Source organism: Hippocampus zosterae, chromosome 14 (assembly GCF_025434085.1).
Source record: "Hippocampus zosterae strain Florida chromosome 14, ASM2543408v3, whole genome shotgun sequence".
In the NCBI taxonomy this organism is placed as follows: Eukaryota; Metazoa; Chordata; class Actinopteri; order Syngnathiformes; family Syngnathidae; genus Hippocampus; species Hippocampus zosterae.
Genome location: NC_067464.1, coordinates 8,561,032 through 8,588,358, shown reverse-complemented (window position 1 = coordinate 8,588,358; position 27,327 = coordinate 8,561,032). Strand labels below are relative to the sequence as shown.

The window sequence follows — 27,327 nt, the reverse complement described above, 5'->3', positions numbered from 1 at the left end:
CATGCATGGCAGACTGATTAAACTCTAAATTGTCCCTAATTGTGAGTGTGAGCGTGCGTGGTTGTTTGGCTCTGCGATTGGCTGGCAACGGGTTCAGGGTATCCCCTGTCTATTGCCCGAAGACAGCTGCGATTGACTCCAGCACGCCTCGCGACCCTTGTGAGGATAAAGCAGTTTAGAAAATGGATGGATGGATAAATGAATTAGTCGGCTCACATGCTGCTTAAACAAACAACACATCAGGCAACTTGCTATTTTTTGAAGGTACTGTAGTAAATAAATATACAAATATGTGCTTTCTCGTACACTAATGTAATTATGTCATACATATAAATCCAATGTAATACATTCCATACGTGTACACTGTATGGTACTTCACCAATTTTAAATAGCTCTCTGCTATATGACCTATCTGCTCATTCATACACGGTATTTATCGGTCACTTTCCATTTAAATTATCTTTAAAACAAAAAGGTATTTGCACTCATTGGAGGCAATATAATGCACAGTTACAAAATATACAGTATATATACTGTATATTAGACCATCCTTTATTTATAGACCATTTATTTATTTCTGTTTCATGTTAAAAGCCTGGCACAACTTAAAGGTTCATTTGCTAGGACAAATATGATGACAGAGAAAAACAGCTAATAAGAGTTGAATTTCAGAGACTCTCGAGACAATTTCCAAAAGTTGTCATTATAATAATCATTTCACAAATTCACAAATTCTTGCTTAAATAGCTATGGCATTGGACTGTCAAAAATGGTGCCTAATTCCATGTACCGGTATTCTTTTCTGTCTGTCACATAGTACAGCTTTTATGGGACAAGGTATTCAAATGAACAAAAAAGTGAAGAAAACAAGGTGTCTAATAATTATTTCCATGGATGTATGGCCAAAACAATGACAACTGATCACCAATGTGTGCGCACAATGTGATGCCTGCAAATTAATTTTATGAGCGGACAGAGCTTGTGCGGAAAAAGCGTAACCACTTGAAATTGTTTCAAGAGTTCTCTCTCAATTCTTTCGCCGCTGAAATCTCACACACAGAAAGTAAACATAAAATACACACGTTTGCACAGATTGATTTCAAGGTTTACTTGCGGACACAAACACTTGAAGAAGACGTTCCCATCAATCCTCCACGGATACAAAACCATCTTGCTGAAGTGTGTGTGTGTGTGTGGGGGGGGGGGGGGGTTTACATTGCAGTGGGGGTGGAAAGTAGCTTAGTCTGGATACTATAGCTCTTAGGTAAAATTTAATTTCAACTCCAACTACTTTACTGTATATAATGGTTACTAATTCATTTACTTAGTGGGTGACATAAAACATAAAATCATCTCACGAGGAAAAATATCAGTCATGTAGAGTTTAATAAATGAGCATGGAATATTTTAACGGCTCGAGTCTGTCTGGCCGGAATGTGCCATCTTAACTCTTTCATGTGCCCTGTAACCTGATAACATGATAAGCTGTCCACTGTAGTGACCGCTGCCCCTGAAAGGGTTAAAAGCACCCCCTTCCAAGAAGTTGTCATTTGATAAAGGAGAACAATAGAATTATAATAGCGCACACAGTACTGGAGCCAGAATTGAAGCCACTATTTGGAATGTTGTTAAGCAGTGGCAAACACAGCTGCAGGACAATACAATTCACTGGCCACAACATTAGGTACACTTGCACTATAATGTAATTCAACTTCATTAGGAAGATATTCACCCCCCCCCCCCCCATATATGATATGATCAATACCTTGCTGCAAATTACAACCCCGGTGATGAACATCAATCTCCAGTCATCGATTTTCTAGTGTGTTTGTCTGGTCCGTGAGAGTACAGTACAACCTGGACGAGTCCAGTCCCGTGTCAGTCACAGGGTATAATTAATAATAATAAAAAAAAAGATGCAGTACAAGAATGAAATGTTGAATGACCGGTCAGTCATGGCAGATGTAAAAATGAGCCACACTCACACTTCACACAGGAGGAAGTGACGGCAATGGAGGCTTGATAAAACGCTCCGATTAGCTGTTGTTTTTTTTAGCTGAAACCACGGAAGATGAGGATGTCGGAATCCTGGGGAGGAGAAGAGCAGGGTGGAAGTGAATTCTGGCGATGGGAGATGAAGCCAAGTGGAAGCATGCTTGAGGAATGATTCAACCAGCACTTGGATGCATGCTGGCACGTCGCAGACATCATGCGCAAGAGTCTGGTTGGCGGAGTAGGCGAAGGAGAGCAAGGCCTGAACACACATTACGAGTTCAAACTATACGGCGAAACCCCGCAATTGGCAGCCGACGGGGACCTGGCTGGCTTGCAAATATTGATTCTGAACTGCTTCAGATGATGGACGTGGCTCAAGGAGATTAGCGTTTTTGTTTTAGTATTGCCGTTTTGTGTATTCATGACGTGGTGGCAGTGGTAGCGGCGGATTTAGTGGGGTAAATCCTCACTCAAGGGCCAAATGCACCACCCGCCACGGAGGTGTACGCTGTACTTTACATAAAAACCTAACTGAAACGCATCAAGTGTTGAAGAGGCCCAATGAATACACAAATACAAACATTAATCCCTCACTTATCGCAGTTAATGGGAACCGAGACCTCCCGCGACAGAGGAAAATCCGCAAAGTAGGTACACCCCCTGTACAGGTATATGCACATGTGTATGAATATATATAATATTTATAAGGCCAAATTTAATGGTATACATCCACGGAGAAGTAAATATTTATAATAATTAACATTACATGTATATATATTTATTTAGTGATATATTTACATACAGTACATGTATTGTATAAGATGGAGTACAAGTTAGGTTAGGTTAGTGTATAAATAACAAAATACAGTAAACAAATATACATGTAGTACTGTATATGTTGCTCTATGTGACTCACTGTTGTTTTGCTGACTTTTGCTCTGCCTCTCGTGGACTTTTTGTGGCATTTCTGCTATTTTTTGGGGGGTGCGGGGGGATGAATACTTTCGAAAAATCGGCGATGCACTGAAACCGCGATAAGTGAACGGTGAAGCAGCGAGGGATCACTGTATTTAAAAAAAAACACCACAGAGCCGTGACAAGACACTTGAGCGGGCTGGATATGAGAAAAGGCTGCGTATGTACCAAAAACAAACCATTTTCCCAAGAGTGACATCAATACAGTAGACGACAATACGTGGTCTTGCACAAAGAGATGAAGAAAATTCCTTCAATAGATTGACAGAAGATGGTCACAAAGGTACAGAAATAGTGCGGCGCCTTTCGGAGCGCCTCCAGACAATAACACCTATACTGTCGAGAGATGACGAGGTTGTTAGAAAAATGTCATTCAGCATATAATTGCATTTCATCTCATTCTTGCCCTTCGGCAGACAATGCCACCTTCTTTTGTGAGGCCCTCGGTAGCTTTTGTGCAGGCGGCACAATCCAAAATGTCACAATCCATCACAAGACTTCAATAATGATAAACATAGTTTGTTGTACAGCGGAACCCTTCAAAGTCAGAGCCCCAAATGTGGAACAGTTTTGACTTTTGGGGGCAGGTTTGTCTGTTTTTTTTCACCACAGAAAGTGCTCAAAACAACAGACCCTCATATTGAAAAGCGGCTTAGTGCAGTTGAATCCAAAAACTTTTTAAAATAAAGATCACCAACTACGGCCATACCTGAAATACCCCCCAAAGCGACCGTATCACTCTGACAATAGCTTACTGTCCCCCCCATCTGCCTTTAGTGTCACACACCGCCACACCCTATACATTAGGTTAATGTCTTGATATTTGTATTGCAGTTAATTGTGTTCAAAAATGAATAAAGATATGTTGCCAATGAATGCTAATTTGATTTTTAAATTTTTTTTTATTTGGATATTCTACCCTATTTTATCTTGATTGATAATCTCTATCCGTAGGCTGCTGCTGGCTTTCATCAAGAAAGGTTGTCGCGAGTTGCCCACTTGTGCGGTGCAGTTTTAACTTGTTCAAACTCTTCAACTTGTTACAAACGAAATGCAATGTGGACAGGGCTTCAATATTCTGAAAATAGTACAATTACGTGTTTCGATTTTTGGTCCAATAATGTTCCTCAAGAAATCAAGTTGTGTGCTGGTACTCTTGTGAGCATTTTTTTTAAACTGAGGCTCCTAAAATAGTGTGACAAACTGTATTTTAGCAATGACAGAAGCACAGTTAAAATAATGGCAAAGTGTGAGCCTGACAACAGATGGGACTTGGCCGTCCTGAAATAATGACGAACAGATGATGTCGGATGAGCAGGCCAAAATCAGTGATGTCACTTCAACTATCTTAGCAATGAGACTGTTTCTTTAACCAATCAGATTTAAAATTGGACCTCATAAGGCGAGCGATCTGGCCATTGAAGACGTCAGCCAACTAGCAAAACATGTCTATATATATGTAAGTGTCTGCACAAATTAGTACATTTAATCACCAGCATGTCGAATGAGTGCGAGCTAGTTCAAAAAAACTAAATCAAAAACAAAAAACGTAGGTCTCTTTTATTTGATAAATATTCATTCTATGATATTGTCTATATGTTGGGCACGTGTGTTATTGTATTGCATTTTAATATGGTTTTGATGGTTTCTATAACTGCTATGTGATCGTTGCGGTATTACATGTCCCCACTGAAGGGCCAAATTCACAGCCAGCCAGTAAGTGGTTATTAAGAAAGTAAAGCACAGACGGTATCGGCTTGGTTCACCTCAGGGTCATCTCCGAACAACAGTAATGATGCAAGTCAGAATCAGACAATAACAACCACTCTCAGGAGACACAAGTTATTAAAGAAAACGAAGGACAGAAAACAACTGCCGCTGCGGCAAGGTGGCCGATAGTGAAGTCAAATTCTGCAAGTGGGAAAGCTACAAACCCAATTGCGGTGATGTTGGGGCAATTTGTGAAGCATAAATAAAAACAGAACACAATGATTTGCAAGTCATCGTGTTTAATTGAATACACTGCAAAGATAAAACATATTCAAACTGGTAAGCTTGATCGTTTTGAGCAAATAATCATAAACTTAGAACTTGATTGGGAAATGGGTTTGTAATATTCGCGCATGTCTATTTTTCTCATTTCTAGCCTTGTTTTAAAGTTGTTAGACCGACTCGGTTATGACAAAGAAAGCTGGAGCAATCGAGAGACCGGCAGCGATTTACTTCACCCCGATTGTACCGGCTCAGCATCTTGCCTATCGGTTGGAACCAAAAGCCGCGAGCAACAAAACACGAGTGGTGGTGATGGCGGGCAGCTGTCAACAAATTCCACAGCTTCGGCGCCAAAGCCGAGATGACCCTCTGGCGGGAGTTGACATTAATCCTAAATCTTCCAGTCGGCGCGAAGGCAATGAGAGGACACAATGCGGTGCTGGGAGCCAATGCTGATCGAGGCTCAAACGGACCAAGGTGCCGATGCTAATGAGCGGATCTGCGGCTCCTTAATGAGCCTGCATCATTTGACGTCCTCATTTACAGTGAGCCGTGTCTCAGAGGTGAAGGATAATGAGGATTCCCAGGGCAGCGGCTTGTGTAAGCCACCTCATGCAGGTCACACATGAGGGGACGCGACGAGCTGAGGGGGGGGGGGGGGGGGACATGGTGGTCAGTATCTTTTGAGAGGTTTGGGGGTGGGAGCATGTCAGCCATGCTTGATATGCTTGTTTGTACACTAATCATCGAATCACTGCAACCAAGTGAGAAAAACTTGGGCTCCCCCTGACAAATGCACTTCAGGCAACAACTCACAGGAACTCGCTTCACTCACATCATCAGTTGGGCAAATAGTGAACAATTCATCAAAAAGACCCTTGAGGCAGTTTAATATGGTTCCCAGTTTAAGTTCACTGTCATACGAAAACAGAGAATTACCAATACTTTTGCACTATAAGGCGCAGCTAAAAGCGTTGAATTTTCTCGAAAGCTGACAGTGCGTTTTATAATCTGGTGCGTCATACATATGGATCAATATTTTGATGTCTTGGATGTGGTATTTTAAATATTGTGTAAAGCGCTTTGCTACAGCTGCACCGGTTGTGAAGGCTCTACATAAATAAAGCTGTATTTTTTTGTTATCGTATTCCCATTAGTGTAGCTCCATCTAGTGGATGCATAATGCATTGGCAGCCACTACTGTCACTTATATTTAATGCGCCTCATAATGTGGTGCGCCCTATATATGAAACCCGTTTTAAAATAGGCCATTCATTGAAGGTGCGCCTTATACCCCAAAACGCTTTCTAGTGCGGAAAATACGGTACGTGTATTGAAAACAACCAAACAACACTGACTTAAGACTAGTCTGCTAGCTTGCTGCTAGCATACTGTACCCTCATTAATTATTTTCTCATTTTCTATCTGATTGGATTTTTGAGATATTTTCATTTTTTGGTTTTGAAGTTTTCACAATAAAAGCTTACACAATTTAAATGTGCTGTAATTTTGAGCTTTTATGTTTCAGAAAAAAAATTCACCTGTTGCTGAATCAAACCCTCATTTCAAAGTCATTACTAAACATATTACAGCTCTTGGTGCAACAAAGTTCACAGAGGATGTGTGTCCTGACAGCCCCCTACTCATACTGATGCGGAGAAGATGAATTAGGCGAGCTGAATTTTTGTTGTTGTTGGGGTTTTTTTTTCCTATTCGCGACAAACAGAGCATGACATGCGCTTCAACAATGGCAGATGGATGAGGAGTCAGCCCCATTTGATGATGCCCGGATCCGGTGGTTTGAGGTTTATTCAAGGTGCACAGGTGGCAGTGGGAGTTTGGCAACGCGATTATGCAAACAAAGAGAGAAACATGTGAAGCATCAGGTGCTTCTGAAATCGCCGTTCATGTGTGCTTTTTTTGTTTGGGGGGACGGGGGGGGGGGGGGGGGGAGATGCCACGCCAGCAGGAAAGCAGTTGTATCGGTTGGTCTTTTTTGGGGGGGTTACCTGTCCATGCACCAAATATGTAGTGCAGTGAAAAAGTATTTGCCCACGTCCTGATTTCTGTGTTCTTTGCATATTTATCACACACGTTTCAAAACCAATTTTAAGATCACACAGAGAGAATCCAAGAAAATGCAGTTTTGAAATGCCGATTTATGTTTCTTTCTCTCACACACGCACACACACACACAAAAAAATCCAACCCTACCTGTCCCTATGTGAAAAAGTAATTGCCCCCTGAACCTAATAATGGTTTTGCCACCCTTGGCAGCAATAACTATTGTCAAACATTTGCGATAATTGGTGATGAGTCGCTCACATCGCTGCGGAGGGCCAACTCTTCTTCGCAGAATTGCTTTTAGTCCGCCATATTGGAGCGTTTTCCAGCATAAAGTGCCCATTTAAGGTCACACCACAGCGTCTCGATTGGTGCACAGAAGAATTCATTATCCTTTCAATAGCAAGTTGCTTAGGTCGTTAATCACTCTTGTTTACATGTGTTTCTAACCCATAGTCCGTCAAACATTTCTATAAATCAACTTGTTGGGCGCTGTTCGATTTGTGATTGGGAGTGTGTGATGGTGGCATTTCCGCCAAAAGTAACTGTACAACCTGATGTGTTAACTGTTCACCACTGAGCACCATTTGAATATTTGACCTTTTAACAGGCCTCGTGACATTATGCTGACATTTTCAGCCATAAGCCCTCCCATGCTTCTTAATCCCGCTGGCAGTGGACTGGTCTGACCCGCGCTCTCAGCACCGAGGCGAGACAAGTGCCACTCCTGATGAGACAACACCATCATGCGTTTGGAGCAGGGAGGGGAGAGGGAGAGACGGAGGGGCTCAAAGCATGTAGAAGTAAAATGGTGGAATCGTTAGTAGACTGGAACATTAAATTACAAAAGAGGCGCCAAGAAGATGGGAGGGAGAAAAAGGTTTGTAATAACTCAAAAAGCTCCGGTGAAGTATTTGGGAGATGAGCCTCTTGTTTAGTATCTATATTTTTTTTACTGTTTTGAGTTGGAAAAATGCTTTTTTTCCCTGGTACACACAATAAACGCTTTTGCATCATGATCTTTTCTGAGTCATACTGTCCACACATACATCAGTTTTCTGCTTATGTTACCATTAGGACAATATAAGTCTTGCAATGTCTTTAATTCTCCACCACACAAAGGTATGATTGAAGTGGTGACGTTTCACATTTAATTTTAAAACCGTTCGCTAAAAATCGAGCATTTCTCATTCAGGAACGACAACCATTTTATGCAGACTAGCCTATTTTTTTTTTCAAAGGTGTAAAAGGTTTTTGCATTTAACCCTTTCAGGTACAAATAACATAAGGTGTCCACTGTAGTAACTGTTGTCCCTGAAAGGGTTAAAATAATGTTTTCTTTTGTAATATTCTCAGGTGGTTTTCATTCACTGTATTTTATAGCCGATGAAATATTTCATTCAATGTATAAAGAACTGTTAGCCCAACAGCATAAGCGGTTAATTCATTTTTAATCTCTTATAACTACCAATAAAAAAAAAAATAGCGGTGCATGGTGCTAAAAACTGTTGTATTGTACCGGGTTCGGCAAGTTTGCTATTAGGCTAATGATATCAGTTTTACTTCTGAAATTGAATTACTGAAAAAAATGAGGTTTTCTACAATATTCTAGTTTACTGAGATGCACGTGTGGATAATACTCAGGCTTTCGCATGTTCACTTCTGTCTTCTATGCAAGCATGTCCTCCTCCGTGTTCAACAAATCAAATGACAGATACAAGATGACAACCAATTTATTTGGTAATACATTCTGCAAACTAGAAACTTTATTCAAACTTTAAAGGCTAAAAAAAAAGTAGGGTAGAAAATGTCAGGAGCAAGGAAAGAAACGCATCAATCTACAAGCAAGGAATGCAATTTGTTCAACTGACAACACAAACAGTACACCCCCCTCCCCCAACAATTTCCTATTTTTTTGTCTTTCCTTTGGAGTTGAAACATCATAGAAAATATACAGTAGTCATAAAAGAACTCGGGGATTTGGGGGGGGGGGGCCCTCCAAGAAGCATTTGAATCAATCTTGACAATACTTATCTACAACACGCCAAAGCTATTCTTGAATGTATTCATATATAGCACAGCAGACACTTGCAATGCTCTCGAGGTCACCTTGTGAACACACTAGTGTTTGTTTGACACTCCAGAATGAAAAAGAAAAAAAAAAGAATTAAATAAAGATTTCAACGTTGTTTTTCAAAAAGTGTCACTTTATTTTCCCTCCCGATAGCTTAAGTACCTTAGCGTGAACATGAGCAGCGTTTGTCTTCCTCATTGGGCTTTGTTCAACAAGTAACTAGAAGGGCGACATAATGAGAGCGGGTAAGGCAAATTGGTGAGCTTATTATGAGCTGGACAGTGAGGCTGGGGAGATAGGGGCGGAGGATGGGGGGAGTGGGGTGCAAATGAACCTCATTGCAAACACTACAAACAAGGTACATCTATGTACAATAAGGTGCCAGCAAGTACGATTCAAATATCTGATCGACCTTACGACGACACAGAGGGCACATCAGCCGAGGCCGACAATGGGAACTGTCGATACCTTTTAACCACTTTTTTTGGGGGGGGGGGGTTGACATTTTCTGTCTGAGTAAAGGTGATTAGACACACAGAGCAACAGTGGTTACGACTATGGCAGTGACTCACACCTGTACCTCATTTATAACATTTGGTTACAGAGTAGTATTAGGGACACACTGAAAAATCAAAGTCAAATTACATATACAGCATATTTTATATATATATATATATATATATATATATATATATATATATATATACACACACACACACATACACACACACACACATACATAGGAGGTGTGCATCTCTCCAATAAGAGACTATTCCATATGCATCTCAATATATTTTACTGGGACAATTTGATACGTTTCGGTTCGATTCGCTCACATCTTTTAAATAGAAAGTCTCCCCTCACCCCGCCCTGCCTCCCCCAATGTACTTTAATAAGAATCGTGGCAAAATGCCAAATGTTTTGCAAACGAATGAATGACTCAAACGTAACGTTATGAATACATTTACATAGCTATGCATAAAAATTTAATGTTACAAGAAAGTCGTGAGAAAAATGAGAAAATGACAAAAAAAAAATCATGATATATTACCAGAACAGTCATTTTACAATACTCATATTGCTGCAACAAAGTCATGATATTCGGGTAAAAATGCCGTAATATTACGACAAAAATTCAATGAATATCTATTAGATGACAAACTAATTGTGATATAATTAGAAAATTGACGCATTATGAAAAAAGGATGTTAAGTTACAAGAACAGTCAGCAATTATATTGTTGCAACAATAGACATAATAGTGCAAATTAAAAAATTGGAAAATCAAAGAAAATGGCGAAATTTTATCAGCACAAAAAGTTGCAGTATTAACAGTTTTATGTAACCTAAATTTTAAGAATAAAGTCACCTACTAAAATTGTCAGCTTCTCACAATTAATTCTTATAATCCAAGTTTTATATTTGTAATCTTGTGTTTTTATTTCCAGATGGGTTTTTTTGGGGTGGGGGGGGGGGGCTCTTTACAAATCGTAATAAATCTTTTTCCACCTATGTTTCCTTTTGTAATATTCTTCTGTCAAGTACTCTGTTTTCAGTGTGACCCGAACACTTTGGTATGAAGTTGAACCTCTAACGCTGGATACTACTGAAAATTTGTGAGTGTCCCAACATCGGAGATTAATGTCACTTAGCAGGGTTCCCACGCTTCCACATGCTTTATTTATGGGCCGTTTAAGGACTTTTGAGGGCTAATTTAGCCATTTTTAAGGATTTTTTTTCTCCATTAAGCAGGGGATTCACGGTGGATTTAATGAACAGAAAGCCACATATCACTGAGCTGATGTTCAAATCATTGCTGCCAAAGGAAGGGCACATTTTTATTTTTAGGGGCAATCAGCTATTGGCGCGAAATGACCCAAAGTGATCACGTGATCGTCACTGGAAGTGATCGGGAGACGGCGGTACAAGCAGGGCAGGAACCAGGAAGGCATGTAGCCCGACAGCGGGGTTTGAGGGCAAAGGCGCATTTTCTGACTATTAATTGGAAGGATGGGGAAAATGACATACACAAATGAAATGAACACCACGGGTTAATTTGTAAGGATTTTAATTGATTTTAGAAGCTTTTCCTGAAAATTAAGGACATTTAAGAACATAATTTTACAACTTCTTTTTTATGAACTTTAAGGACCCTTGGGAACCCTGCTCAGGTGGTTTCAAATTAACATCATTCGTGTTCTTATATCTGGACTTGTTTGAAAGTTTTACTCGTCATCCAAATCTTTTTTTTTTCGTAACTACACACATCAAATGCTTTTTGCAAGAGAATAAAATACAAAAACAATGAATGAAGGTAAATGAGGTATTTTCAGTTTCTGGTCAATGAAACGGGATTTAGTTTGGGGGGGGTGGGGGTAAAATTGTGATGGGGCTTTGGGAGTGAAAGCCATGTGATGGAAAGTTGACAAGCGTAATGAAGCTAAACACTTTTTTTTTTGTTAAAGGTATCATGGCCAAGTCTCTTCAAAACTAATTCCAACACGAGCGATACTGAATACAGTCACTTTGTTATTCTTTCATTACAAATCAGCAAACCCAAAGGTTTCTCAGTGGCAAGAGCGGACAGAAAAGGAGGTGGAATTCTTTTTTTTTCTTCCCAACTTATATCAGGTGAAAAACAAAAACAAAAACAAAAAAACCCCCCAGACAACACAAATGTCATGAACGTTTCTCAATGAAATGTCAATGAGGAGCTACCAAATAAATGGATATTCTCGTGTAAATCTGAAAACATTGCATTCAAACACCCAAAGTCATGATTGTAAGTCTTTAATTCTTTTACTCCATCTTTTTAAAATGTGTGTTATTTGCTCACACGCGTACACACACGCAATAGGATATTTATAGTTTACTGAGCCACCACTTGATCAGAATTATTCACAAACTTTAAACCATGTTGCTTACGTGCAACAATTGTTTTCATCATCATCTTTGTCTTTCAGGTCAATTCACTTCCAGCCATAGTTCATCACACTACAGTATTTAACATCCACAATAGCTTGCTGCATTAGTCTTTGTTGTTGTTGTTGTTGTTGTTGTTGTTGAACCTTAAAATTGTACCCTGTGTGGTTGTTGACATCGATGCACATGACGGTAAGCTACGTAGCTGCTTCAACATGGACTCTACAGCACCACTAGTGGGCAAAAAAATATGGTGAGATTTCCGTCACATGGGCTTTTTGGGGGGGGGGGGGCCATAATGCCACCACAGCAGGTTAGAAAGTGGGTCGGGTAGGAATTGAGTCAAAGAATATGCGACCCACGACAAGCAAGGTGGAGTTAGGATTGTCATTTTGAAAGAAATTTTTTGTATCTTATTACTATGACACTGGAACTGCCTGAAAACCGGAGATCACCGTATGAAAGGAAGGATTCCAATAGTAGTTTTACAAACGAAACTAAAAAGGACCCCAAGACAAAGCAGAATTCCATTTTGTCCGCAGAGAAAAGAAAAAAATCTAACTCAAACAACATATTTATTCCTTGAATGTTAATAGTCAAAAATATATACATACATTAATTTCCACAATGCAATTTTAGAGCATAAAATAGCAGAAAATGAAGGAGAAATAAAGACCTTTCCTCTTGAAGAAATGTATCTGCCTTGTGAGTGGGGAAAACAAAATAGTCAATGACGAAGCAGGTCGCTGGGGGTGTGATACAAGAGGTTAACACACACAAATCATTGGCGCTAGCAGCAAACTAGACCGTGTGGCCTGCCTGGCTTGGGCGCACAGAAAAACAAACAGAAAAAAAAGATGCTGTCCACAACCATAGCGACACTTTACAATCAGCGGATTTGTTCTTGGTATGAATGCCCCCCCAATCCCCCACCCCCACCAAAAAAAGGAGGAAAAAAAAGACAGCCTTTAAAGTATTTGAGCCAACAGTTGATCCTATGAGGTCACACCATAAAATAATCAGTGCTCAAGTGTTTACATCAGTCCAATTACAATATCATCTTTAAGATACGCCCCCACTCACCAGGTCAGTGGGAGAGGACACATCTTTAAAAAGTTGGGATGTCAACGGTTGTGCCACACAAAAGTTAGAAAGAGAACAGCTTGCGCGCACACGCGCGCACACACGGTTGGCATAAAGCTGAAAGAACGTGGTTAGGAAAAAAAAAATCTAACCACTGTACGACTTGTGAAAGACATCCACGAAACAGACGGATTGTGTCCTTGGGACAAACAATAAAACTTGGTTTAATAAATGTCAAATTGTTCAGAAAGAGCATGCACAAATCACACTCTGAATACGAATGTGATATGGAAAGGGCACACCAAAGCTTTGTAACCCCCCCCCCCACCTACCCCCCAAAAAACAGCCTAGTGTGTGTGAAGCGTGTGACGAACAAGGATGCGCGTGCGCGTACATACACACGAGCACCCAAGCACACTTGCAAGTATCTAGTCAAACAGGTGGCTTTTGTTTTAAAATGACACTTTGCCGTTATTATTGGAGCATGTACAGAAAAAAATGCATACAAAAATAAAATGCATTTTTTGTTTTTTTTCCAAAAAGCACGTGGAGGGGATAATTAGGGTGGTAGGTAAATGGTTTTGATATAGAGCTTACTGTGCTGTCAACTATACAATTTACCCGTTTCTTTAAGGAGCATAGACCAACTGAGGAGAGAGGAAAAGTAAAAGCGTGGAGGCATCGTGCCCGGAGAACAAGCAGTAATATTCACTATGTAGAAATGGGTTAAAATTCCAGAAGAGCAGGAAAAGGCAAATAGTGCATAAAAAGGTTTTCTTTTTCTTTTTCTTTTTTAACTTAATCAAGCTGCATTAAATACAGGCTGTTTGTACAGGACAATTGCACTTCACAAAAACAGAAATATACAAACGCACACAAGGAAATGTGAATCAAATTAATTACAGCAACAACAACAGAAAAAAACCCAAACAAACCTACTACATAAACTGATTATTGGGGGGTAAGAAATAGAGGTAAGATCGGGCGGTGCGAGCCCCGACAGTCCTAAAATGTCAATCATTGCTTCGGGTTCGGGTCGGGCTGGGCTTCTCTCTCGCTGACTTTTTTTTTTTTGTTTGTTTCGAGGCTGTCAATAGTTTTGGCCATGAGACCGGGGTTCGCAAAAAAAAAAAAAATAATAAAAGTGGCCTCATCACAACGCGAACTGAACTAAACTCTTGCAATGACAATTCAAAGAACTCCTTCCTGTCTCCGTCTAATATCCAGCCGTCATTGTTTTTCTTTGTCTCTCTGCTTCTCTCTCCTAAAGTGCCACGCTAGATTCTTAAGGATGTACTGCTGCTGTGGTTAATGGCCCAATTTTCAAACCGTCAAAATGATGGACGGACTAAAAATTTGTCCTACAACTCTTAAAAAAAATTCCCTCAATGATGGAAAATTGCCGGTTAATGTACTCTCTGCAGAAACAGAAATACATGTTTAAAAGATGTAAATATTTATACAGACTTGTTTATCTTAGATTTCCTGACAAAAGACGGGCTTTAATATGTAATCACAAATCACCCCTCCTCCTCCAAAGTCACCACAAATAAAATAGGAAATTGCGGGTTTGCTTCGGGCTCGGGACGGGTCGGGCTTAAATACCAGCGGGCCGGGCTGGATTTTTTTGGCCCGATCTTACCTCTAGTAAGAAAGCCATGTGGATTAATTTGTTATGTTTGACTTTAGAAGGGAAGTATTAGGATGGGTGAACATAAAGGGGAGACACAACGTTAGGTGGGGAAGTTGGAGGGGGCGGGGTGGTCCTTAACTCCAGAGTGGACTGGCGCTGCACTATCTCCACGTTTGTGTGCATGCAACTCCTCTTCCTCTTCCTCCTTCTCCTCCCATGAAATTCCCTTCTTAGAAACCAAAAGCTCAGAGTGACGACAAGACAGACTGCTGAGCTGGGCTGAGCTGCTGTGGGTCTTGAAGAGGATGGTGGTTTGTAAACGGTATGCTTGGTTAATGGCACGACGCTGCGTTACCACATGTCATCTGTGGACGCCGAGTCCTTGACAAGAGAGGAGAGGAAGGACAACACTCTTGAGACGCAGGTCCCAATTCCATCAGTATACACAATTTTTAAAAAAAAAACATACTTGAAGGGTAATGCGCACGTTTACTGACTAGGAGGCCCCAACATGGCACTGCTCACGTTTTATGAAGGAAAACTCATGTATCAGCAACAGTGACTTTTTAACAGTGAGCGTTTAAAGACACATTATTTTGTGGCCTCCTAAAGCAACGACTTCATGTTTCTTGGTAATATCAATACCATCATTGCAACGCATGGTCACTTTTGATGCCATTGAGATAGTGCATCATTTTCGCTTGTGTCTCATCACACTGTGGACTCTCTGATCGTTTGCCTGCCTCCCTCTGGCATACTGTCTCTTGTTTGTTACGTGGCAGGAGAGAGAGAGAGAGAGAGAGCGTGAGAGAGCGCGCACGAGCAAGAGAGAGGGGGTGATTGGGCTTCTCTCTTCGCCTCCCCCTCATCAATGCCGATAAATTGTCTTATCATAAACAAGTCGGCCTCGCGGGGATAGCAGGCCAGGAGCTAGCTGGAGGCTAACGGCGGCTACTCCGCGAGAGTGTAAAGTGAGAGCTGCCTTCTACGCCACCAAAACAAGTCTCTTCGCCTCTCTCAGAAGGCAAAGCTGATGAATATTAATTACTGCACAGGGTTTTATCATTCAAGATTTAAGTAAATATGTGTACTGCTGTAGTATTTGTCTCAAATATGTAAAGTATAATCACTGTTGATATATTTTAAACATGCTGGTACCCACATATACGAACACAAAAATTCTGAGGGGGGGGCGCAAACCCTCCTTCACGGTTTTTCACTTATCGCAGCCGTGGCCCGCTACCCATTAATGGAGATACAGCATTAACCCTTTGTTCGCATTAGCGGGTACCTGACCCACTTCTACCATTTACAGCGTGGAGTTAGCTAGCTAGCTTCTGAGGCTCAGACATGTAGGCCACTCTAACCATATGAAAGACATGTGCGATATTTGATTGAGCACTGAAGAAGGCGTGGTTTCCATTCAAAATTGGCAGAGTTGTTATCAATTCACTTCTTTGTGCTGTGTGAAATGTTTCAAGACGTGTTAATTGAATTTAAGAGTTGGAGCCCTCGGAAAGGTAGCTGGAAATCGTAGTGATTGCCCTTGGTTGAAAATGGCAGTACTTTGTTTGTGCACGTCGAAGCCTGATGGAAAATTCACATTTTAGTTTATGTCTATTCGCTGAGCAAAAGCTACTCAATTTGAAAAACATGACTTACTCGGGCAAATATTCAGATTCACCTGAAATTAAATTAACTTGGATTAATAACCAAGCCTCTAATTAATGAGATGATTTTTGTAATGACGGAGGAAAACAGTACACACATTTCTGTCCTTGTCGTTCAGCAAAATGTGCCCAAAACGACAATAATATTTTTAATTTTAAAAATGAATGCAATGTAGACGGCAAAGTCAGTTTAACGTGAAGACAATCACCTTTCGAGACGCATGCCATAATCACCCGCATCATCTTCCAGGTGATGTCGGGGCTAAGGTGCCTTCATTGTTCGTTGGCCTTGTGTTTTACTGAATTGCAGTTAAACTTGCAAGACAAGTGGTGACAAGTGACATTCTTTCCAATGAGAAAATTGCTTTTGGAACTTGATGTCCTTAGGAACGGATTGTGTTCCATTTTAGAAGTTCCACTGCATTTTGGTGGTGTTCAGGTTCTAATATGATATATGCACCGACCAAAACAGTTCCCTGTTGTCTTTGTCAAGGCAAAAAATTTGATACAGCTCTTGAGGGCTCTCACGATTGAAAGATGTTTGTTGTTGTTTTTTTTCTCTTCTTCTTTCTACATACATTCTTGCTGCTGGAGGCTGTAAATTTCCCCATTGTGGGACAAATAAAGGATATCTTATCTTATATTTTTAGGATCGATTAATTGGATACAATTTTACCAACCAAGGGTACTTGGACACATTTCATGGGGTACATGGAACCATGAACTATTTTATTTCCAAGATGGGGAGTATATCTTCTCAGCCCATTCATAAAATGGTATGTGTCCACTCAATTCAGTCACAATTTGTTTTGTTACTTATTCAAATGAGTTCCAGCTTTGTGTGGAAAATATGGAACAATTGCAATTTTCTTATTTAACTTGATTTTGTTTTTTTATTATTACATATTTATTTTTATTATAATGAATTTGTATTCAATGCCTGAAAAATAAATGTGAAAATTAAGGGGACAAAATAAAACTTTCATTCAATCATCGGTTGTGTTATGTTCTACTTCTGGGGAATGTATGACAAAAAGCTTCCGGGGATAAAATAAATAAATGCAATAAAATAAAATGATCAGGAACCACTGCCATAGAGGGCTGGAGTGGAACATTACCAGTTTTTGCTGCACTCAACATTAAACGTTTGGCTACCGTCAAAGCTTTTTTTCCGGAAGGATGATGACACGATGGGAGTGGTGAGATTGAAGCAAACATCGGAACGGTCAAAAATGTGATTTTTTTTAAAGCCAAGGCAGGGCCAAGCAATCAATCTGCTCCGCTTTAGAAAACAGCAAGGCGCTTTATGTTGTAAGCCTTGAAAATCTCTGCGAAAATTAAAACCTACAAGTTGCTGGTGCACTTTGGACTCCTCATTTGTTTCAAATATCAAACTGACTGATGACCTCAAAGGGACCAGTTTGCTCAAATTAGATGAAAAACCAAAGTTCAAAAACAGCACACTTTTTGATGATTTACTTGCTCTCTTCAGCCAAAAAATAAAAAAAAAGAAAAATGCACGAGGCAGCCAACGGAAAGTCAACTTGATATATTTGGATGGAAAAATCTTTCGCCGGGATTTTGGAAATGGCCCTTCAGTATGTGATCGTGTAGCATTTGTGGATGTGGACGCCACATGGTGATACGGAACTCAAATGTTTTTTCTACTAACCAGAACAGAGAAAAACATGAGAAGAAGGCACATTTATGTGAACTTTGGAATAAAATAAAAAGACAGAAAATTGAGAGGAAAGTAGACTTTGTTGAGTCTAGTTCAGTACATACGAGTCTACGCTTTTTCTTCAACTCCGATCAATATGACCAAATGTGGTATTTAGTGTTTTCTTGTGGTTAAGAGCCACAGGGTATGCAGCTCGCGAGACTCAATACACCACCTTATCATAAAGAAAGTCTGCAAATGGTAAACAAGGACTTTCAGACTTTTGACTTGATTCGCGCACTGAATATCGGCGTTCATACAATCAGCGAAATTGTCATTCATTCAAATGCTATAAGCGCAAAGAGACATCTTTGCAATGTCTGAATGATAAAAGATAATACAACTTGACTTCTTCAATGGACATAACACAGGGAATCTCAAAAATATACCTGTTCAAATTCCTTATCTCAGTAAAAATATTATTAATATATAATACCCGTGTCCAAAATTAGTGCGTGTTTCAGTGCCATGATAGTTGGCGTTGATCGGCAAGCGTGATAGGACTAAAATTCAGTCAGTATTGACTAACATTTTGAGGAAAAAATGAATCTCATTTGGATATAATGTGGCTATGCATTTAAGTATCAACTGGTTGTGTGATATTTGACTGAAAGGAGTGCCGAGAAAAGATATGTGGTTATAGTGGCTATCTTCAAGACCACACACCTGTTCAAAGGTATGGCCTTTGTGATTAAAAAAAAGAAACAAAATAAAAATAAATCTGTTTAGAACCCTTTCTACCATGGGAACTAAAACCTGTAAAACTCAATTGAAACAAAAGGAAATTATTGAGAGAGGAGCAAAACAACAACAAAAAACTGACAAAATGTGATTGCACAGGTGGCAGAGCTGCCAACTGACTGAAATTCCCTTCCGGAACAATTTGCCTGAATTTCCGCATTTCAAAAATGCTATCAAGAACATTACTGTGGGACAGTTATTGTACTCCATTATATAATAGGAAAAAAATATTTATCCATACCGTTCAATGACAATGCAACCATGATTCTTTAACAATAATTGCTCATCAAAGACGGTTTCTTTTTTTTCCATGTGTAATACCTCAGCCTGGCAATAGCACCTGCAGTTGCAGCTCGAATTAAAGTCAAGATGCATTTTTCTGAATAAGTCACACTTTTTTCATAGTTTTGCTGGTTCTGCCACTTTGACTCAGGCGCAACTTGTATATATTAATTTTAGAGATTGGACTGACACCCCAAATCCCTGTTGCCCATTTATGCTGACTTTTAGTGGTCGGAAAATACTTTTGGTGCGTTACCGCTGGTGGCCTGAAGGTGGTGGTAATGCACCAATGCTGTATGTGCAAAGAAATTCACCTATTTGCTCTTCAAAATGATTTAAAGGAGAAGTCAACCCAAACTTGTTCTTGACAACAATATGTTCTATGTCGCCCCACTCGCCCAAACATGAATTTCTGATGGAATATTTTGTTTGGGAAATATGAGGCGAGTGGTAAAATACACACATTTTTGTCCATCTCATTGGGCGACCATTTTGCCAGCTACTGTGGACTGAAAATTACATCACAGTTGCTCACGGCTCAGGTACCAACCAATCATTGGCTCAGTTTAAAAAAACAGACAATTACTGTAAGGAGCATTTTTGGGTTAGCTTCCCCTTGGAAGGATGGATTATTGCCCATTTTCTTGCATAACGGTGAATGCAATTATAACAAATGAGTTATATATTCTACATTTGTACATACAGTTAATATTTTTTGCAATAACATTTCAGATCCATTACTTGGGAAAAAAGTGTTACCTAACATGCACAACGGTAGTTAACGTTTATGGTCACGTTCAAAAAGCATGCATACTTCAACCAAACCCAACGCCTCTATGAGTAAAAAGACTTTTAGAGAGACAAACTGGGATACTTACTGTGTCATCACTTCGGTAGGGGTTGAGTTTGTTGTACACAGCTTCAATAACACTTCGTCTGGAGAGGAGAAGGATAACTTTTTTAAAAATGGTAAACGGTGAGTCAGCACTCCTGTTCATTCCAAGTATAAAAGGTCACATACTTGCTTGCAAGCTCTCCCCCGGGAGGGAGGTTGGGGATGCTCTCAGATGCCAACGTCCTCATAACGTGGACCAAGTCTGGTACGCCTTCATCTCCTTGCTTTTTGAGGATGTCTGATGGAAAAAAAACCCCACAAATAACAAGTAAGACTCCTGGACATAGAGGAAGGTCAAACAAATATTTGCAAATGGAAACTAACAGATGGCTCGAGAATATTGGGCTCCTAAATGACTCAAATGTGTGTTGTGCACATTTGAAAAGAAATAGTCTCTCAAGGAACTATTCCTTCGCTGTCAAAACCGAGCCTTCTCTGTCGCCGCCCCCACCCTCTGGAACGCTCTACCACAACACATCCGCAACTGTACTGATCTCCAATCCTTCAAATCATCCCTTAAAACTCATCTGTTCCGCAATGCTTTTAATACCTTTTACCCATTTTACTTTTTGTTCATCTAAATGTGCTTTTGTAAATTATGTATGCTTGTTTTAAGTGCACATTTTATCCTGTGTTTTAAGCTCTTGTAAAGTGTCTTTGAGTGTGATGAAAAGCGCTTTCAAGTAAAATGTATTACTATTATTAAAACAACTACAAAAATGGCCAAAGAGCTACAGCAAACCGGAAGGACAAATACTGCATAGCTGTTGGCTGAACTCTATAAAATAACGTTGCACGTTGCAGGTGGAAGTAATTAAAATAGAATAGCAGACAGCGGCAGGCAGACAAAAAGGACATTCACCCTCTTGTCAGTACTCCAAAGGGTACGCAAAATAAACTCATCTGCAAACACAAAAAAAGCGGTTGGTAAAACGCTGACGAGTCTCTTGGAGTTCAAATTCAATGTTTGTGCTTGTGCTACTTTAGCCACGGGGTTGGTTGCCGAGCTACGTGCGGTCTGTTAAATCTTGGTTTTTGCGGGATAAATTCAGTAATTGAATTGTAGCATGATTTTAACTTCCTAGTCAAGCATTTCACTGATTTGAAGGGTAAGCAAATCATAATGTGTATCAATGTCACTGAAATTTGATTTGACGAGTAAAATGTGATTTGGAGTTTAAAGTACCGTAATTCATGTTAAAATAGAGCTCGTTTAAATAGGTAAATTTGGGTAACTTCAAGGAACAAATTAAAAATAGATTTTAAAAGTTTTACTTGATAAATATGCTTAAATAATTGACATCACACCCGATTTCATGAAGATTTCATGAAAACAGGTTGGGTTTCACACAATGCATTTTTATTTAGGCTGCATTTTGGTGTACTTCTTTATCATTACAGGAGTTTAAAAGATGATGGCATCGTGTATAGAATATTAAGTCTAATGTTTGTACGCTTTCTTTGTGTTATTAAAGGAAAAAGAAAGCTGCCTCGTCATTATTGTATTTGAGTGAATTCCAGCTTCAAACTCTGTGTAGATGATACCATCCCTTACAAGTGGGGACTGCGTGGGAGACGTTTAGAATTTGACATTCACTTTTTTGGGAGGCATGACATTTACTCCCCGAAACAAATGGTTGCATCCTGGTGACGTTGCAAACAGTGTAATTTAGTGGACTGATTAATAAACAGCTAGAGCTGCCAACTGCAAGAAATATTAACTTGTGTGCACAAGATTTAGATCATTCTGTCAGAAAAAAAAGCGTTAAGTTCCGTCTTAAAAACACAGATATAGCCTCTTTCGCAAAGTTGACAGCTAGTTTAGGTTAATTAGAAATTCATCCCATGAGGAATATTCAATTCTCAGAACAATAGTATAGTGGCACTCTGAAATACGAATTTTTCAAGACTCTGCCAATTTATTTTTTGCTTTAGTTTACAGCATCTTACCAACAGTAGTGGTAGAAGTCCATTCTCCTCCTCTATGTTCTATTTAAGTATGTTATTATTCTATGTTTTGATAAATATTATAAAGTGCTATTTTCATGATTAAAATTTAATTTTGGGGGGGGAAGATGCTTGGGATGAATTCATGGCATTTGCATTAATTTCAAAGGGGGAGGGGAGGATGATTTAAGATAAGTATTATTAATTTTGTTGCAACCCAACAAGGGAAGAAAGTACTGTAAAAGCAAAGAGCAGCAATGAAGTGTGATTAAGGTAATACAGTAAGCAGATCAGAGGACGAATGAATGAATGAATGAATATTATAAAAAAAAAAATACTGTTCTGGTAAGTCGTAAAATAATTTAATTGTTCTACAGCATTACACTTACAATGAGTGTGGTATGTTATGATTGACAGCGATATATCACGCTGAATTAAAATACAGTGACGGGAACACATATCGCTGTGCATGATATGCGGTATAATAACTGCTTTGCCAATTTACACTAACTTGCCAATGATTGTACAGATCAGCCGCCATATGCAATGTCAGAGAGTCGGGTCAAAATCTAATCCTGACAGGAGCATTTTGAGAACTAGGCCGCTCGCCAAGAGTGTCGTCGTGTAATTTCACACTTTAATGCCACTCCAGAGACCCAAAGACAGAATTAAACCGCATCTTAATTTGATTAATTTAAACCACCTGTTGTAAAACACAAAACAATCCGTCTTATGTGTTATTGTAAAATACCCCATTTATTTACTTTACCATAGCAGGAGTTCATTTGAAGGAGGCACAATGTCTGCTGATTCATTAAATGAAACCGTTTCTCCCTTTTTACAATGTGAATGGAATATCTAAGTGTCGTACGTTACGGGTTTTCAGTTTGTGGGTTCCCTTGTGTCACTTATCATTGACAAATTAGCCTAGACAGGGTGACAAGAGTAAAAGATCTTCTGAAGTTACTTCTGTCCAAGTTTCCACTGGCTGCTTGGCTGTTAGACCATGCTGACATGCATTTTGTTTGTCCTGTTTTATCAAATTCATATTTCTTTTTGATGTAGTTTTCATATGGTGCACTTCCTGGGATTTGGTGATGAAGTTCTGTCGCTAGTGAAAATGCAATTGATTCTTTTACTGTATTAATGGAGTCTCGCATGGACATTGCAGGGCCCAACAAGTAGTTCCACCCCTAACCGCTTTGGTGGTTTGGAGGGAGCTCATTTCATGACACTGAACCGCCCTGTCATAAGAGCCAGGCTAGAAACAGAAGGTGTAAAGAATATTGTAATGTATGATGCATGGGATATTTGGACAAAAGCTTTTCAGAGAATACAATAAAATATTTTCAGAGAATATAAAGACAACTGGGAACATTCACAGCTGTATTATTGTACCAGGAGGGCACATTTCCCTGGCAATAACTAAAGCACCATGTTAGATAGATCTGAGGCCCTACTTAAAGCCAAACAGTAATAGACATGCCTTCATTCCACTCAATCCAGAGTGTAAACAGAAAGATACAATATTTGAGGTAACATTTCAAATGGAGCACAAATTAATTTCATCCACCGAAACATTTATCCCGAGTCAACATTTTCCTGGTTTCTTGTGCTTACCTTCTACTCTTGACTCCAGATATTTATCCAATTCGGCTTCTCGTTTTACTGCTTCTGAAGAAACTTTTGGAGCACCAGGAAAACAGATTAAAACAACACTCATGTTGTCTCGACTACCCTGTGAAATAAACACAAAAAAGGTCAGAGTGGTTAGACTGACTGCGAGAACCCACCGGTGTATTGTTTTTTTTGGTCAACATGGCATACCTTGTACAGGCAAGTGTCAACAATTTCATTGCTGACTCTTTCAAGATCATCCGTGACTTCTAGCCGTGACCGGACAAAGTCACAGAGTTCTTCATTGGCCATGACATCCCAGATGCCATCACAAGCAAGAATTATAAATTCATCATCCCCTTCGCATCTCTCGATTGCATAAACTTCAGGCTCAGGAGAGACGAGCTGCTCTGTCGGGCCTTTCCCATGCACACACTTGTAGTCGAAATCTCCGAGGGCCCGAGAGACAGCCAGGGAGCCGTTAACTCGCTGTATCATGACTGAGCCACCGGCATTCAGGATCCTCTCCTTCTCCAGAGGGTTGCTGGGTTTGTGATCCTGCGTGAAGAAGTGCACAGCACCCCCACGGCTAAGGAGTCCTCGCGAGTCGCCACAGTTAATAAAGTAGACGTGGCTCGGTGATATCATCACGCCAACTGCGGTAGAGCCACTTCGGTCCACGCCGTGCTTTTTCTCTGAGATGGTTCGCATGTGATCGTCGATCTCGAGGAAACCTGTGCGAATGCCGTTCTTCACACTTTCCACAGAGGGATCCTCCTGCAGAGCACTCTGGAAGTCTGAGTTGCTGGTGATGTGCTCCAACAGGTGCTCGCAGCAATACTTGGCCACCTGAGAGCCGGCATGCCCGTCATAAACAGCAAAAAATGACCAGGGGTCGAGACCGTGAGGCAAGCCAATTACTGCCGTGTGCGCATCTTCCATTTCTACCCGCCAGCCCTGCATACTGCTCAGCCCAAAACGCAGGCTGTTACCCTCACCATGGGAATTGTATTTTTCCATCTTTGGTTTGTCCAGAAATGCCCCCATTATGTCCCTCTTGAAACCTGTGGAAAGACATATGGCATGTGTTTTGATATTTAAATCAAGCAGCACTGTGTACAGATGTAGCAGTATCTCATATGTAAGGACTTGGACTTTGGAACTGGTGGGTCACAATTTGAGTACTATGGCAGCAAAAAAAAATAAAGAAATAAAATCCTAACTACTACCGAGGTGCCCGTGAGCTCCTTCCATGTGTGTTATCTTTTTATTTAGTCATTCATACACATGCACACAAAACATGACACGGCGTGTCTCAGGCTTAACTGACTTAAATATGGTCCGGATGTGAGGCCTCATCTAATTTCTCTATTCACAAATTCCGCGGTCCTACCCCTTTTTACATGAGAGCATCTAGCCCCAGAGATTCTACTGAAGACTGACAGAGGGAGATTGGATGAGGTAGTGTCTTGGGTGAAATGAGACATTTGTTCTTCGATTATGTCATTTCATGGAGACATCTACTCCAGATAACATAACCCTTTGTTACATGTTACAATTGAACCGTCTGCGCGCCTGAATTACTCCAAATACCACAAATACCGACTGTGTGATTTGTTTCAGGTGGTATTAAAGTTAAATATAAAAGTCAGCTTTGAATAAAAAAATACATTCAAATCTGAATTGTACTGCTCACATTGCATGAGCTAAAAGAAACAATAACAAATACAAGTCACATATGGGCAACGAAAAAAATGCAGTTGACTTTTAGTGTGAACGTTGCTTATCTGTGGGGTTACACACAAATAAACAGCAGTGTGCAAGTCGAATTTCGTTTAAGGGATTAAATTGAATAACGTGTAAAAAACTTCATTTAATATCCAAACATATTTACTTCCATAGACTCGCAACTTGGCGTTCAAACAGCATCCTCTGCTCTAAAAATAGAAGGCCTGCGTAGATATTTTGGCTACATATTAGGTACACTGTTAGTGTGGACTAAATTGAAACGCCCTTTCACCGCTGCCTGGCCAGGTTCAACTAGGAAAGTGGGGCCAAGGCTCGACTCTGGGAAGCACATTTTAATTAAAACAACGAAACATATCACCGACCTTCGTAGCGACCAGCGTTGGAAAGACCATGTAAAAGTAGTCAAAGCATTCGTTACTAGCACGCAGAGCTAAGGCTGGCGTCACTAACAGACTGTCCAGTTAAACGATGACTGCGATTTGGGCAGATATCGCGCCACCAACAGTGCATGCTACGGTTCACTCATTGCAATTGCGAACCTGTTGAGAGTGTGAAACAATTGTTGTTTAATGAACGAGATACGAAAGCTAATTAGCGCCTCTAAGACAGCGAAACAAATAAACACCCTCGCTTACTTGCGGGCCTTGACCCTTGTCCCTTACAGCTAACTTGTGCTAAGCTAAGGTATGCTATCATAGCGCGAGGCAAGGAGAGCCCCTCGGCCTTGCTAACTAGCTTTAGCCAAGTCTTCAAGTTACCAGCTCAACGACAGTCATTTCATGACTTACCGAATGTCCAAAATAGTGGTTACTAGCAACAGACGTCGAGGCGATGACCAACGCTCGTGTTCACACCGGGACGGGAAGTCTCACGTCCAGCGACGAAAGTGAGCTTTGACTGGGTTTAGGCTCGGGTAGCTTAGCCGACTAGCAAAGAGCAATCGTCACACAAGACCCAGTGCATAGAAATTGCGTTTGAGCGGAGGTTTCTCTTTGGGTACGACCTTGATGCGTTACATTATCTCAGGAGGCGATCGCGAGGAATAGATTAGCGTTTTTGTTTTCGTGAGGCTCTGGGAAGCCAAGCCAGGGGGAGCAGAAACGTCTGCCCCAGCCTCTCCACTTGACAGCTTGCTAGCTACCGTTAGCTGTTGGTGAGAAGAGGCACTCGGGGAGGACCCGGATGTTGCAGGTTGCCTTCGAAAACATGACATCATCCCTGGACAGCGAAGAGACGCTCAACAGCGCGTAGGTTGCGAGCGTCATTTGCGCAGCCGGATTCGGATGCATTGCAGGGCATTTTTGAACGCCACCGACCCCGTTATTTACGTTTTATATTGTATATGCAAGTTAGGTTCAGAAAACATTTTTTTAATTGGAGAAGAGAGGAGCGAAGGAAGGGAGAGAGGTACGGTGCTTAAATGAATGGAAGGAACCAAGAAGGAAGAAAGGCTGGAAGCACAGAAGATATGAATGACACAAAGAAGCTTGAATGAATGAGGAGGAAGCAAGCAAGGTAGCAAACGAGGATGTATTAAAGAAAGGAAGGAAAGAGGTATGGAGGGAAGACAGGAAATAATGAACGGTGGGAAAGTGGACTGAAGGAATGAACTAGGATGGTCTGGGATGGACCAGAAGAAAGAAAGAGGAAGCACGGAAAGAATGATGGAAACGAGGATGTAGGAAGGGCACACAGACAAACAACCATTTGCGCTCACAATCACAACTAGGAACAATTTGGAGTGCCCAATCAATCTGCCATGCATGTTTTTGGAACGTGGGAGGAAACTGGGGAACACAGAGAAAACCCACACATGCACTGCCCGGAGACAGCTGGGATAGTCTCCAGCATGCCGGCGACCCTTGTGAGGATAAACGGATTAGAAAATGGATGGATGGAATGAATGAAACAAAGATACAGTATATGAAAGCAATAATAAAAGGGGGAAGATAGAAACAAAAAATGATGT

The 27,327-nt window shown here is 40.4% G+C and overlaps 1 protein-coding gene across 2 annotated transcripts; it reads right to left on the bottom strand.

Moving 5' to 3' along the window:
• Window positions 1-1,739: 1,739 nt before the first annotated feature.
• On the bottom strand, window positions 1,740-26,542 carry ppm1aa (protein phosphatase, Mg2+/Mn2+ dependent, 1Aa). 2 transcript variants are annotated; one of them, XM_052085973.1, is made up of 6 exons: window positions 26,147-26,542; window positions 23,820-24,673; window positions 23,613-23,730; window positions 20,172-20,283; window positions 20,029-20,086; window positions 1,740-2,088 (listed from the first exon to the last, which is right to left on the bottom strand). In XM_052085973.1, exons 2-6 carry the CDS (start codon window positions 24,654-24,656, stop codon window positions 2,053-2,055), a joined length of 1,161 nt encoding a protein of 386 aa, XP_051941933.1. In that variant the 5' UTR covers window positions 24,657-24,673; window positions 26,147-26,542; the 3' UTR covers window positions 1,740-2,052. The 2 variants fall into 2 exon arrangements, with proteins under 2 accessions (XP_051941933.1, XP_051941934.1); XM_052085974.1 differs by lacking the exon at window positions 1,740-2,088 and adding an exon at window positions 10,564-15,118 and having other exon boundaries at window positions 26,147-26,540.
• Window positions 26,543-27,327: the final 785 nt, after the last annotated feature.

Excerpts from the sequence above, each read along its gene's own strand:
- ppm1aa (XM_052085973.1), bottom strand. The coding sequence starts at position 24,656 with ATGGGGGCATTTCTGGACAAACCAAAGATGGAAAAATACAATTCCCAT. Across the intron at positions 20,087-20,171 it reads GGGGGAGAGCTTGCAAGCAA|ACGAAGTGTTATTGAAGCTG; the intron begins GTATGTGACCTT and ends TCTCCTCTCCAG. Across the intron at positions 2,089-20,028 it reads CCTACCGAAGTGATGACACA|GATTCCGACATCCTCATCTT; the intron begins GTAAGTATCCCA and ends TCTCCTCCCCAG.